This window comes from Phaseolus vulgaris, chromosome 9, assembly GCF_000499845.2.
Source record: "Phaseolus vulgaris cultivar G19833 chromosome 9, P. vulgaris v2.0, whole genome shotgun sequence".
NCBI lineage: Eukaryota > Viridiplantae > Streptophyta > Magnoliopsida > Fabales > Fabaceae > Phaseolus > Phaseolus vulgaris.
Genome location: NC_023751.2, coordinates 37592750 through 37608087, shown reverse-complemented (window position 1 = coordinate 37608087; position 15338 = coordinate 37592750). Strand labels below are relative to the sequence as shown.

General features: G+C 34.0%; 1 protein-coding gene across 1 annotated transcript; it reads right to left on the bottom strand.

The window, feature by feature from the left end:
• Positions 1 to 5364: 5364 nt before the first annotated feature.
• On the bottom strand, positions 5365 to 6519 carry LOC137821265 (uncharacterized). The gene has a single exon (XM_068625774.1). The coding sequence runs from the start codon at positions 6459 to 6461 to the stop codon at positions 5496 to 5498; it is 966 nt and encodes a 321-aa protein (XP_068481875.1). The 5' UTR covers positions 6462 to 6519; the 3' UTR covers positions 5365 to 5495.
• Positions 6520 to 15338: the final 8819 nt, after the last annotated feature.

Genomic DNA, 15338 nt, shown 5'->3' with positions numbered 1-15338 from the left:
GAATGGTAGCAAGGCCGTGCATGGTCATTACCAGATGTCGCTGAGTATTTGAACTCCAGAATATCTGTGTGTTTCTGTTGGTAGACGATCTAGTGAATTGTGAGTTATTTCCTTACAAACTGGTGCAGTAAGCATGAAGCGAGGAAACTCAATCATCATGACTTTCGTAAAGTATAAAGTTGAGAAATTCACCAGCTTGAATGATTTCGAGTTGTGGTAGTTGAAGATGTTTGTTCTTCTAGTTCAACAAGACCTTCTTGAAGCTTTTGAAGGTGAATTCAAGCTTGATGTAACCTAGAATGATAAAGACATGAAAGTGTTGCTGGAGAAGGTTCATAGTGCAATTATTCTGAGTCTTGGATTTTTTCTAGTTGATTGGTGATTAAATTTGTTATGAACTTAGAAGTAGTGAGTGTTTTATCACAAATGATTTGTGTTGAACTAGAATAAAGATTTGTGTGATTGATTTATTACAAATCGTGTTTAAAATTCTTAGAGCATTTCACATAGTAGACTAGTGACTAGTTGATAGTTCAAAAGCACCTAATGTTACAAGACCTTCTTGATCAAATTCCCTTATGTATTAATTTTAATATTTTTTTTATTCTAGTAGAAAATGTATAAACTAGAATAAAAAAAATTTAAAATTATTAAATTATGCACAGTTTAATAATGTTAATTGACTTTTACTATTTATTAAATTAGTGCTAAGTTCATATTATTTAATTTTAATATTTGTTTAAGTTAAAATCAATTTAACGAATATTAATATAATTTATTTTTAATATTTATTTAAATAATACCAATCTAATTTATATTTAATATTTATTAAAATGAATATAGTTTACTTTATGTTTTTTTATCAATAATAAGCAATTAATATATACATAAAAATCACTTCAGGGATGATCCAATCCGTATACAAAAAAACGGATACATCCTTACATCACACACCTTCCTACTAACAATTCAAAACAAGTCCTGCCAAAAACCACAACCACACAACAGCTAAAGCGAAATAAGGCAATCTAGAGGAACAAGACACCAATCAGAATAAGAGAAACAAACATAGGAGAATTTATAAGTAATCCAAGACCAAACCTTTAATTGAGTTAAAGAAAAGATCTCAGAATAGTCCAACCCTCCACCTTTGAATAAAATCATTTTCTTGTGACTCCAAATCTCACTAACCACTACAATCCAAATACTCCCCATCCCTAAATTGACCGACTCAGAAACATTACACATCTCGAACTGCAAAAAATGAGAGTAAGAACCATGGGTAACCGAAAAAATGCCTAACCACTTAAAACAGAGGTTCCACACCAACCAGACTATTCTACAATCAAAGAACATATGATTAGTCTCTTTCAATTTTACCCCACATAAACAACAAAGAGCGCTTTCGATCACAATCTCACGTGTAAGTAAATTTGCCTTAGTGACAATCTTGTTTTCCAGCACCCTCCAAGCGGTAACATGAGCAGAAGGCAGGACCTTAATCTTCCTAAACCAACAAAACATCCCCGACCATACCCCCTCGGACCTCCCTCTAAGTTTCCTATATGCCAAATTAATAGAAAACACATGAGACTTGTTTTTCTTTCCAGACCCACCTATCAACTTTACCCAATACATGGCACGAGTTGTGCACTACCTCGAGGAGTTGACAAAGCTAGTCCTTCTCCCAATCAAAAAGACTTCTTCTCCACGCCAAAGACCACTCCCATACACCATTTTTCCAAGACTCACAATGTTCCAATGACACATCTTTCTCGCCACACAGAGAAAAAAGCCTTGGAAACTCATTCTTCAAGGATTCGTTACCTACCCACCGATCCTCCCAGAACTTAATACACTTCCTGTTACCAACTTCTCACTTAAAACGGTCTTCAAAGTTAAAACCCCAAAATCTCCAACTTCCAGATTTTCTACAAATTTTCCACCAGATGAAAGTTCTATAGTTTACTTTATGTTTTTTTTATCGGCAATGAATAAATAAAATAAAGGAAACACATAGTTTACTTTATGTTAATCATATTTATTTTTCATATTTATATCCAACACTAAAATATCTAATTTATTTTTAATATTTAACGATGAGTAAGTCGATGTTTACTTAACTTTAATATCTATTTAAGTTAGTAACAATGAACTTTAATTTAATTTGTCTTTTAATATTTATATATTTAATATTAATACTAATCATATTTATTTAAATTAGTTTCAATTAATTTTATTTATGTTTAATAATATATTTATAAAAATTAATGTCAATTAGCATTTTTTAATATTTATTTAAATTAATTCACTTTATAATAATCTATTTTTTCTTAGAGTTGGCATAGCATTTGTCTTCATTCATCATAAATATCTTTTAATTTTATTTCTAATACACCTTATAGTCATTCCTTAAAGTGAAACTACAGTACAAAATAACAATGAAATTCAATGAAAAACGTCATACATCGAACATGTAAGTAGGTTCTGATATGCGTGGATCTATACTGTAACTGCGATTTATGCACTATTTCCCCCAAATACGTGCTACAACGAATCTTCTGTGCTTTGTGGGGTTTAACCATTGCTGCAAACTTATCTCCACGCTATTAGGCTATTTAGGAAACTTTGTTCTTGTAGCTCTCATGGTAGGTGTAATGGTTTATTTTATTTTTTATCAACAAATAACAATGAAATTAAATGGACCACTTCAGGGGTGGTCCAACCCTTATATAATACAGTAAAATAATGTTCACAAAGTACCTTTCCAACTACATATCAACCAACAAGACCTTCTAGAGTCTAACACATCTCTACCAAAATAAAAAAGAAGTACAAGGATCAATCCTTATAACAAACTAAATTGAATGCATATAACCAATGATTCAAGGCACCAATCAGAGAATAAGAAATTAGCTGACGGTATCTTTGAAGAGGTCCAGGACCAAACATTAATCTGTGCCAGAGAGAACACTTCAGTGTGATCAAACACTTCAGTGTGATCAACCACTCCACCTTTAAATAAACAGTTATTCATATGCCTCCATATCTCACTAATCAACGCAATCCACACGTTGCCTATAATAAGATTAACTAAAGTGGGCGCATCAAGAATCTTGAAATGTTCAAAATGAGATCTAGGATCCATAAAATCGACTGATCTTACTCCTAACCATTCATAACAAAGATTCCAAATTAATCAAACAACTTTGCATTCGCAAAACAAATGATTTGTTGACTCCTCATACCTCCTACACAAGCAACACATATTACTCTCAATCCCGATTCCTCTTCTCTCCAGATTAACCCTACAAGCAACCTTGTTTTCCATCACTCTCCAAGCTGTCACATGAGCGGAGGGAAGCGCCTTAATTTTCTAGAAAAAATTATATCTTCTTGAGACTTCCTCACTTTCTTATCTCCTTAAAAAACTATAAGCGGACTTAACTGAAAACTCTGATGACTCACTATCCTTCCATACCCATTTATCCACCGTTTCCATTTCGAGCATCTTATTATTAGAGATCATCTCTAAGAGTTATAGAAATTGTGATTTTTTTTATCAGCAAGAAACAATTAAATTAAACAGATTCATTTAAGGAATAGTTCAACACTCATGTACAAAACAAAATAAGAGACACAGAGTATCTTTATACATACTAAATGAAACATCATACTTATCCCAATACTACCAACAAAAGAGAAGCTGAAAGATGAAGGATCAAATCGAATGCATGGCAGGTGTATTTTACTAATTAGTCCTCAGAGTACGAAAACCGTCTATAGAAATTTGGCAGTCCTGAAATATCATAGAACCGTTATAATCGCCTTTGTTGTATCCACTTGAGCTTATAAGGGACGAGATGTTTTGCTGGCCGCTAATGCTATAGGAAAAAGGATTAGCATTTGAATTATTGTGGTTTCCCCCAGAGCTAATCACTGGGACATTACCATTGGTGGCAAGCTCCATGGAACAATCAGAACTAGTAGGATTAGGGCACCAACCTTTTCCTTTAACACCATCAATTATGCACAGCACCTCATGTTTGGGCTGCATGCAAGGCTTTTCAGTCTCAACGCTCAATCCTCCATCACTCCTATCACTGCGAATCTTCGCCAGAAGAGAGACACCATGAGAACACCATGCAGAAACAAAATAGTGTTTCACAGTGATCATGTAGGGAAGGTCTTCATCGTTGTCTCTTCTCTTTGCCCTTAAAACTACAATAAGACCCTTTCGATCATTGTCTCGTCCGTATAAGAAGGAGGAGGATTTCAGAACCCCACCCTGCGGAATAGGGGCTTTCCTCTCCGGAAGTTGCTGCAGGCTTCTGGGTCCGTTTAGAGTAACATTTGCCAAAAGAAGATCATCTTCCACTCTCATCTTCATCTGAAAATCGACGTCGTCGTTCGCATTGTTTGATACATGGTCACAGATAGATATGGTTAACTCTTCTTCGCGCTTGTCGCGTTTGGTTTTGGTCAAGTCGAGTTCGCAGCTTCTCCTTCCATGTGAGTAGTAATCTGCTCTCCAAGTGTCCTCAACATCACTTCCTTTGCGGTTCTTGGTTTTGCGTAACACAGCCACGGAAGAATCGTCCAGAGGAAATCGCTCTGAGTAATTCTTGCTACCGTGAGAATTTCCCATGATGGAACCTTTGTGTTTGTATTGGAACTGAATTAATTATGTGGCTATGGATGTGCACTTATACAATGGCAGTATGAAAACATTGTTCTTATACGGAAGCGTGCATCTTCCGCAATGCTTACTTTTGGATAAAGGTTATTTGACAAACCCTAGAGAGTTGAATTCAGACAGAGAGATAAGAAAAGTATACTGATATTGAAATGGAGAATGTGATTCTCTTATGTGTGGATTATTTTATTCTTGATAAGATGCATTTGTATAATGCCAAGCATTCATTCCTTATTCTATAAAGTGTGGCACCTATATCTTCCTATAATTACTAATTATTTTCTTACAAAATGATTTTATTTTGAAATAAGGAAATATATATGCATTGTGATGATGAGTAAGCGATGTGATCCACTTGCATATTTCCTCTTCATAATTACAAGAGGGGTTGGCTAGAATCATAAGATAAGGTTTAAGATAAAAAAAATATATATTAGAAAGAGTAAAACTCGGAACAAATAACCTAAAAAGTGCGAACTGGTTATGTTCCACTGCTGTTGTCGTCCAAACCAGGAGGCGCAAGGGGAAGGGTGCATTGGGAACTAGATGTGACTACATTGGTTCATCAACTAATCTGATTATGGTGTTTGCTGGAAGGTTTGGATTGGTGCATATTTATTATATTACGATAAAAAAAACAGTAAAAAAATATATATATTTTACAAACATTTAAATAAAATATAAATTTATTGAAATGTGAAATGGATGATTTTCTTCACCCTCTCAACATATGAGTACCCTTTAAATTTATAATACCTTTCTGCTAATTTTCATTTTCCAATGGTTATAAATTTTATGGTTACGCTCTGTTTTGGATGTGTTCTATCCGACGTTGCCCACGTTGCAAACGTGGCCCAGATTCGTTAAAACTGTAAGGAATACTCGGCTGAACGGTCGGCTGAATCCTCGGCTGAATTGTTGGCTGAATCCTCGGAAACAGCTCCAGGATGTTTTTAAAGGTCAACAGACCAGCCGCCCTTAAGGTTTCAATTACCTCAAAGACGTTCTTGACTTCGGTACTTGCTTGAACGGCGTCCTTGATTTCGGTACTTGCTTGAACAGCGTCCTTGACTTTGGTACTTGCTTGAACGGCGTCCTTGACTTCGGTACTTGCCTTAACGGCGTCGTTTCCTACTGTACTTGCCTCAACCGCAGCGCACATCCTCCTCTCCGATTTGGAAAGCACATGTTTCATATACTCCGTCGTAAGCTTCACTGGTCCTTCAACTTCAACTTTCAACTCTTTTTTACTTTCATCATCATCATACCTTATTCTCACTTTCACGTGCATGGTCTCTTCGCCAACGATGAAATCGTGCGTGGCCTTCACCCTCACCACCGCTCCACACTCCTCCTTCTTCTTCTCCAGAGTGAAACACCCTCCGGAACCACTCTCCCGACATAAGTAACTAACCACTTCTCTCTCTAGGAAAGGTGGCATGCAGTAATTGTCCTTATCTGAATCATAGCACCTCACGAATTTAGTTTTCAAGTAATTGCATAGAATGCCGTACGTCATGTTTTCCGTTACTCGCAGGGTGAGAGTAGCGGAACCCTTACCAGTCTTCTCCTCTAGGTGAATGCACAGGGCTTTTACAGAACCGGAGCAAATCTCTTGGGTTATCTTCATAGTTAGGAGGGTATTATTGTGGGAGTATGTGAACTCCATGGTTCCACTCTCATCTTCGGCTCTCTGCATTTTGGTGTTCACTTCCAATGGATGAGTGCTAGAAATCAGCTTCACAACCCTCTTATTTCCTGCCATTGCCGCTCAAATGTTTATCACTGTCTTTTTTTCTCAAATCCTGTCTTGCGGCATCTTCATTTATAGGAAAGAGTGAACCTACCCACAGATTCCAAGCGTTAGAACAATGCAAAGAATTCAGTAACTTGAAACAATAATAACTAAATTTAGAAGTAAACCTACGCACAGATTCCAAGCGTTAACAATGCAAGGAATTATATGTTAAAGAGCCACGAAGAAGAGCATCTTCAATCGTAGAACTAGAAAATGTTACCCACCATCTTTTTTTCGTCCCACATTTCTACTATACTTACCCATATCATTTAAAGAAATTCACTAAAAGCAGAAAAAGAACTTTAAATGAGGGTAGGAGTGCTTTTGCAGTTATCATTTGGATGGGGAGTTTGTGAGGAAGTGGAAGCTTGTGAAAGAGGTAAAGGGAATTGCTTAGTGAGGTGAAGAAGGTAAATATTTTCTGGTTTTCCTGCACAATGCTGGAAAGTGCATATATTATATACACGTATAGTCTTTTAAGCTTTCAATTAGGGTTAAGTAATCTTTATAGTCTCGGCCTTAGGTTTGGCTTCTTTATATTTGAAAGATCCCTAAAGTATTTAGCTTAATTTATTTATTACCGATATAAAAAAAAACAAAAACAGCTAAAAGTCAAATTGACAAACATAAGCCACATAAAAAATATAAGACATTTCAAAAGATATTAATATGTGAATGAAAGAATCATATTATCCATCTATAATTATGACAAAGAAAATATATTTGAATTATATTATTTTATGTCGTTCAAATGGAGATCAAGTCAATCAAAATCTTCGTAAATTAAAATATCGAAATGTCAAGTTGCCAATCCCAAGAAAAATAATAAAAGCAATAAGAAGAAAAGAAATATAAGAATTATACTTCCACTGATTATTCTATTAAGATGATAAAGGATATATTCTCCTTTCTAGCATGATATTGATAATTATAATGTACCATAAACTATCCTTTCTATCTTTATACTGTAATGATAATATAGCTGGGTCGTTGACTAATATAATTTTTTTTATCGTGAAAAGAATCCATTAAATAAATAATCAATTATATAATATGATCTAAAAAGGTAACGTACTTCAGTATTTGAAACATTACATTTTTTTATCATACAACAGCAAAGTCTATCGAGATTAATAGATAATTAGATTTAAAGATGTTTAAATATTGCTGCACAGTTCTCACTATCGCTCACTCTGCCATACTCAGACATGCCCACGGGATCCTCAAATTAAAGGTGAGATGTGCTGTAAAATTCTCAAATTTTGACATTCCATTTCTATGAACATAGTCAAAAGAAACTTTATCCAAAAGTAGGAACTGCAGAAGATGGACGCTAGCTTCTATGTTTTATATTCCTGCATCAAAGCACCAATTTTCACCATTGTGATAAATATTTGAGTGCAGAAGAGAGACACAAAGGTTCCATTCCATTCCATCATGGGAAACACTCAAACTAGCAACTACTCTGCGGAGTTTCCTTTGAGCAATTCACCTGTGGTTTTCCTTCGCAAGACCAAGTTCGGGCCAAAAGCTGTCCACACTTGGACTGCTCAGTACAAGTCATTGGGAAGCACCTGCGAACTCTTGGCCAAAACCAACGGCGATTACAACAAGAAGGATCAACAGTTAATCATCTCAATCCACGACCACTCATCAAACTACCGAAACGAATACGTTAAATTTAAGTTTGACGTGAGGTTTAAAGAAGGTCTTCTCTTAGGAGATGGTGATATTACTGGAACCGTGCTGCGTCTTCCGATGTGCAAAATTCCTACTGCGCAAGGTGGGATTCTCAAGGCCACCTCCTACTTATACGGAACTCGCACCGGCAGAAAGGGTCTTGTGGTATTCTTAAGAGCAAGGACACACGATGACGATGAATCGCTTCCTTACATGATCACTATAAAACACTATTTTTTCTCTGCATGTTATTCTCACGGTGTCTCTCTTGTGGCCAGGATTTGCAGTAGCCATGATGGAGGCTTGAAAGTTGAGATTGAGAAGCCTTCTGAGCATCCCAAAACTGAGTTGTTGAAGATGTTTGATGATGTCAAAGCAAGAGGGTGGTGGCCTGATCCCAACAGTTCTGATTGGGCAATCCAGCTTCCAAACCAAAACAAGAATCCTGCAAACCCTAATCCTTCTCCTTCTTATGGTGTCATCAGCAGATGCCTCATCCACAACGATGGATGTGTTAATGGCAATGGTAACGGTTGTCTTATTGTTAATCAGAAGATTTATTTCTGTATAGGACAACAAAAGTTCAACGAGTAAAATATGCTTCGAGATTGTAATTCTAGAATAAATAAGGTGATCAGTTTTTGGAGATTGTACTTCTAGGGTAAAAGGCTTTATTGATTCCTTTTCTTCCCAACAAACAATGGTGGTGCAGTTACCACAAGATTCAAAACGGCAATTAAAGATGCTGAAATATTTCTCCTCGTTCAAGTTTTGTTATTTCTCCTTCTTTTTCTTCACGTAGCAGAGGCATATGGGAATGCTCGCTAAAAATGGTGTAACTTCACCAGGTTTTGCCTCTTCATATGAACTTGCCTTCAGAGAAAACAAGACAACGTTCATATGTAGCTTGTTTATTGCTTGTAATACTACTAGATATGTCTTACCAAAGTTTTATTACTAACTTCTTATTAAAAATAATTAATATAAACCAATTTTACTAACCAAAAATAATTAGTTATTCCATTTTAAAAATAAAAAAAAATTATTGGTTTCTAAATTAGTTTATATTATTGTGAAATAGTTTCTAAATTGGTATCTAATTAGTTAACAAGATTTTTGCTAATAAATTTAGAATTTAAATAATTGATATTTAAATAATTGATACTTAAAATCTTGATAACTAATTAAATATCAATTTAAAAACTATTTATCAATAATAGAAACTAATTTAAAAATTAATAATTTTTTTAATATCTAAAATAATTTCTAATTTAATCATTATAACGGTTGGAGATCCCACATCGACTAGAGATTAGAGCCTTTCATTGTATATAAGTGGGTGCAAACCTCAACCCTATGAGTCAGTTTTATGGGGTTGAGTTAGGCTTAAAGTCCACTTCGTAATATGGTATCAGAGCCATTTCGAGCGTATCTTAGCACGAGTTGGCAGTCTCGGCGTGGGTGCAAACCTCAACCTCATGAGCCGGTTTTATGGGGTTGGGTTAGGCTTAAAGTTCACTTCGTAATAATAACAACTAATAAAAATTGAATAAAAGTATGCGAACATAAGTTACTTTGAATAAAAATTTAATTTTAATCCTATCACTTTGGAAGGACGACATATATGGAAGAGTCACTCCTAAAAATTTGTATAAGAATCCCCTTTAATTAATTAATTCTTTGGTGTGATAAAAAAATCCTCAAATATTAAAAAAAAAATGACTCATTCTTTAAATAATTCTCTTTCAAATGAAATTTTGTAAGGCTGCAAATGAAAAATCTGCTTAGGATGTGATAAAAGTTAAAGAAAATGTTTGTGGTCAAGGTTCTATTATAAGATTATAAAAATAATTAAAACCGAAATCCTTAAAACACCACCACTTTATTCAACATAAGAAAGAGATAACACGACGTATAAGTGTCTAATTTCAATAATATTTCATATTAAAATATAGGTATTTATGAGAATTTATTTCTAATTTACATATAAAATAATTTCTAATTTATGAATTTATACATTTTTACATTTTTATGAGCTTTATTTGAATAAGAGCATTTTATTCCTAAATTTGGTGTTAATTGCATATTTTTAGGGAGGATTGAAGATTTGGAGTAAAGGAAAATAATTTGACCTAAAAAGAGAAAGTTTGAAGGTCCCATAATGAAAAAAGATGTAGAGAAAGATTGGACATTTTTTATATTTTATCACTTAGCCCATTAGCGCGACACAACAAGCCACCTAACCCTAGAAAATTAGAATAAATAGGGGGCTAGAAGTTCACCCTAATGTGCCAGATTGAGAGAAAAACACCATAGAGTGAATTCTAATCCAACTGGGAAAATGAAAGGTGCTAGAAGTATGCGTGGTTAATTATACCATTTGGGATAGAGAGTAATCTACTTGAACTCTTATGTATTGAGGTGATATCTTATATATTAATATTCATTTCTTGATGATTATTGGTATTGTTTTTTACTTTTAACTCCATGACAAATTGAGAATCCTAAATCTGACCGGATGTATTTTTAGTGTTTGGACCTAAACAGCAATACTAAACATATTTGAGTGCTAGGAATAGACTTGGAAGTTTGGTTGGAGAAGGAATCTTTTTGAGTGGGAAAAGAATTTAGTGTGTCTTCTGTCTCAGGAAGTTCAGGGTGTGAGGTTGAATTTGGAGAAGGAAGATAGCTGGGAGTGGAAGGAAGGGGAGGAGGTAGAGTATTCGGTTAAAGCTGAATATCTCCGTCTAGGGGAGGGCCGAGTAGGAGAGAGAGGGAGAGTTTATGAAGTTCTGGAAGTGTAAGGTTGTACCTTCTGCACATGTTACGGCTTGGAGGGTGTTAGAAAATAAGTTGGCTACTAAGGCTAACTTGGAAAAACGTGGGATCACAGTGGTAAGTTCTGTGTGTAGTCTTTGCGGGGTGGAGGAGGAATCTCACACTCATCTGTTCTTTGAGTGTAGTTTTGCGTGGCGAGTGTGGAACCTTTGTTGTGCTTGGTTGGGCGTGCAAAGTATGTTTCATAATGCTCCACCGCTAAATTTCTCTCAGTTTAGGTTGAGCAAGGAGTCTGTTTCGGTAAATGAGGTTTGGGAGTGATTTGGATCGCGGTCGTCAACGAAATCTGGAAACATAGAAACAGAGTAATATTTAGAGGGGGTGTAATAGATGTATTGGAAGTATTCACTTTGGTGCAACTAAAGGCATGGGCTTGGTTACTTCCAAGTCGCAGGATGCAATCTTTTCCTTTTCTGATTGGTGTGTTAATCATTTGGTCTGTATGGAGATGATGTTTTGATGTTTTGTTTGGGTATAAGAGTGAGGGTTGTAGGCGGTTCTCTTCGGATTTATTTAAGTATTTAGGAGTTGACGGGGTGTGTGTTGTGGAAAAGGTTAAAGGTTGTGTTTTTGTATAAGGGTTAGGTCACCCCTAAAGTGACTCACATTTATTCATTGTTTATTGTTGAAAAAAAAAACTTTTCCAATATGTTATTTTTTTAAAATGTCACTAAAATAATTTAATAACACTATTAAAATATCACATTTTTACTAAAAGGGTTATTAAAAAATTTAATAACATTTTTATAATTTTATTTATTTAAAAAAAATATTACTAAAAAATTTATTAACATTTTAAAATGTCAACTTTATAATAAAAAATATTACTAAAAATTTTTAGTGATACTTTTATAATGTTCACTATAAGAAAATCATGAAATAGACCCCTATCTTGAATTCTGCAGATAGTCCGTTTGGAAGGCTGGTAAGGATAGTGGTTTCTCGGTAAAATTTGCCTATGATCTTTTAAGAGGCCCTGTTGAGGGAAAAAGTGTGTTTGTCTTCCTCTGGAAGACTACTGCTTTGCCCTCAGCACAGATTATCGCTTGGAGGGTGTTGATTAATTCGATTGCCACAAAAGCTAACTTGGAGAGACGTGGAGTTTTGGTGGATACCAATCTATGTAGTTTTTGCAGGATGGCTGAACAAAACACATGTTTTTTTACTGCAAGATAGCTTGGTTAGTCTGGAATTAGTGTTATACATGGTTAGGGATTGCGTCGGTTGACCATGTTGTCCCAACAGCTCACTTCTTGCATTTTATTTTGCTAAATGCTCCTGTCCAGGTTAATGTAGTTTGGAATTGTGTTTGGATAGCTGTAGTTAGTGAATTATGGAAGCACAGGAATAAACATATTTTCCAAGGAGGGGTGATCGATCCTTCAGAAGTGTTCACTTTGGCACAATTAAAGGCTTGGTCTTGGGTAACTTCTAAAACTGTTTCTGCTAGTTTTACTTACTCTGAGTGGTGCATTGATCCTAAGGCTTGTATGTTTTCAATAAAGTGAGCTTTTATAAGAGTTACTCCTTCGGTTGGGTTATTTGTTGTTCTTAGCTTCTGTTGTTCTTTTTGCCCCTTTTTGTGGTTGCAAAGAGATTGTATTGGGTTTGGTTTTGAGTTTGTACGGGTTAGATTTGAATTTGTACGAGTTAGTTTTGAATTGGTACGGGTTAGTCTTGAAAGTGAACGGGCTGTACGGGTTTTTAGTGGTAGATTTGTTTGTCTGAGTTACTCCTTCGGTTGGGTTATTTGTTGTTCTTAGCTTCTGTTGTTCTTTTTGTCCTTTTTTTGTGGTCGCAAAGAGATTGTATTGAGTTTGGCTTTGAGTTTGTACGGGTTAGATTTGAATTTGAAACGGGTTAGTTTTGAAAGTGAATGGGCTGTACGGGTTTTTAGTGGTAGATTTGTTTGTCTCTCTATTTGTTGGTTTGAGAGACCAGAGAAATTGTCTCATATTTGTTAGGTATGTATAAGGGTTGAACCACCCCTTAAGTGGTTCCTGTTATTTAATCTTTTTGCTGATAAAAAAAAAAAACCTAAATTAGAGACCATTTTAAAAACTAAAAAGAAATTTGATTTTTAAATTAGTTTCTATTATTATTAAATAGTTTCCAAATTGGTATCTAATTAGCAACCAAGGTTTTTGCTACCAAATTTAGAAACTAAATAATTGGTAGTTAAAACCTTAGTTGCTAATTAGATACCAATTTAGAAAATATTTAACAATAATAGAAACTAATTTAGAAACCAAATTTCTTTTTTAGTTTTTAAAATGGTCTCTAATTTAGTTCCTATTGTAACTAATTATTTTGGTATCTAAAAATTGGTTTTTATTTAATGATTTTCTTGTAGTGGTACTAATATTTTTTTAATATTTCATTTATTTAATATAATAATTAAGTATTTGGTTGCTAATTAGATATCAATTTATAAACTATTTAACAATAATAGAAACTAATTTAGAAACCAATTTTTTTTTTAATTTCTAAAATGGTCTCTATTTTAGTTTCTATTGTAACTAATTATTTTGGTCTTTAAAAATATGATTTTCTTGTAGTGTACCTAGATTAATTTTTATTATTAATAAATAATTTTAAAGGTGTTATGTGATTAGGTTGTTCATATCTTTCTAAAATCATTCTTGTGTATGTATATTCTTGATTGCTGATAAAATATAATAAATAATTTTTAAATTTATATCTAATTAGTTACCAAAAGTTGTTGCTACCAATTATTTAGACACTACACATAAAATAAATGAATTAAGATATCTTTGTAATTTATTGTGTATTTATTTTCGCATGTGTTCGTGGAGAACATTTATGATAATTATTCTTTTATTTAATTTTTTGGTTTTTTTTTACAATGTTAACTTCTTTGGATGCTTAGATAATTACATGTATTTTTTTTTATCAGCAATAACAATAAATGCGAATTACTTTAGGGGTGGATCAATCTTTATACATACAGAAACCATCTAGCAATGCCTACCAAACCAACCGGCGAAAAGTGTTGTCCCTAAAAAACCCAAAAATACATCAAACAATCAGACACATACATTCCAAAGGTTCCAAACACCAACAGGAAAAGGGAACTGAAGCGGAGTCGAATTTTACATAAATTCAAGACCAAACCTTAACTTGCATCAATTACATATACTTAACTTGTGTAATATATATATATATATATATATATATATATATATATATTTTATTTTTTTTTTATTTTTTTTATTATTATAATGATAATAATAAGAATATAAATAGTAATAATCATAAGATCACTAAATTGATTTAATGATTTTGGTGAAAATCCATTATCTTTGAGCAATGCGCATGATTGGAAAATCATGAACAAATTGTTTTCTAAACTTAAGGGCACAATGTTGTTGAAAGTAAAAAAGTGTAGTGAAAACTATTGAAAGTTGATTATCTTTGTATTTATTTATTTTTAAATAATCGTATTATATTATTATTTAAAATATTACAAATATTTTTATAATTTCAATTAATATAATCTGAACCATCATTATTTTGTTATCATACTTTATTCAATATCACATAATATATATGTATAGTCTCCATTCTTATTTACAAGGGGAAAGTTGTTCATAACTAATCTCTATTACATTTAGATTAAATCCCATCTGAAATCAAAGAAAAAGTTTGTACTAACAAACAAATAAGACAGAAGAAGAAGCATAATTTATTTATATATTATGAACTAAGATCACTTATTTGATCATACAACAGCAAAGTGTATCGAGATTAATAGATAATTAGATTTAAACATACTAAGAAAAGATGCGTTTAAAAACAACATTTGGAACTAAAAATCCCAGCGCTGGGAAAATTAGAGCCACCATGCATGGATCGCTCTCTTTAGTGCACACCTCTCAATACCATTTGACTTTGTAATCATCCTCTTTGCCTGTGAAACTTCCATTACACAGCTCCCGATACTCCATCACGGGCAACGGGCACGTTACCATTTTGGGTTTCACACCGGAGTCACTGTCGGAGACAGTTCTTGAGATCTTGGGCGATGTTTGCACCTCCGTTTCCTGAGTTTTTCCCAAGAAACTGTGGGAGACATTTCTTAAGGTCGACAACACATTATTCCGTATTTCACGTTCCATCTTCTCCTCCATTTTTTCAATCACCCTATCCGAGTAATCCGTTGTTAGCTTCACCGGTCGCTCCACCTCCACACGCAACCCTACTTTTCTGTCGTTTGTTATCTTCACTTTCACACTCACCGTTTCATCACCGCCGAAGTGGAAGGCGTGTGTGGTCTTCACCCTCTCCACCACTTCTCTCCCATCG

What these genes read in the sequence shown, in the direction of transcription:
- LOC137821265 (XM_068625774.1), bottom strand. Translation starts at nt 6,461, where the DNA reads ATGGCAGGAAATAAGAGGGTTGTGAAGCTGATTTCTAGCACTCATCCA.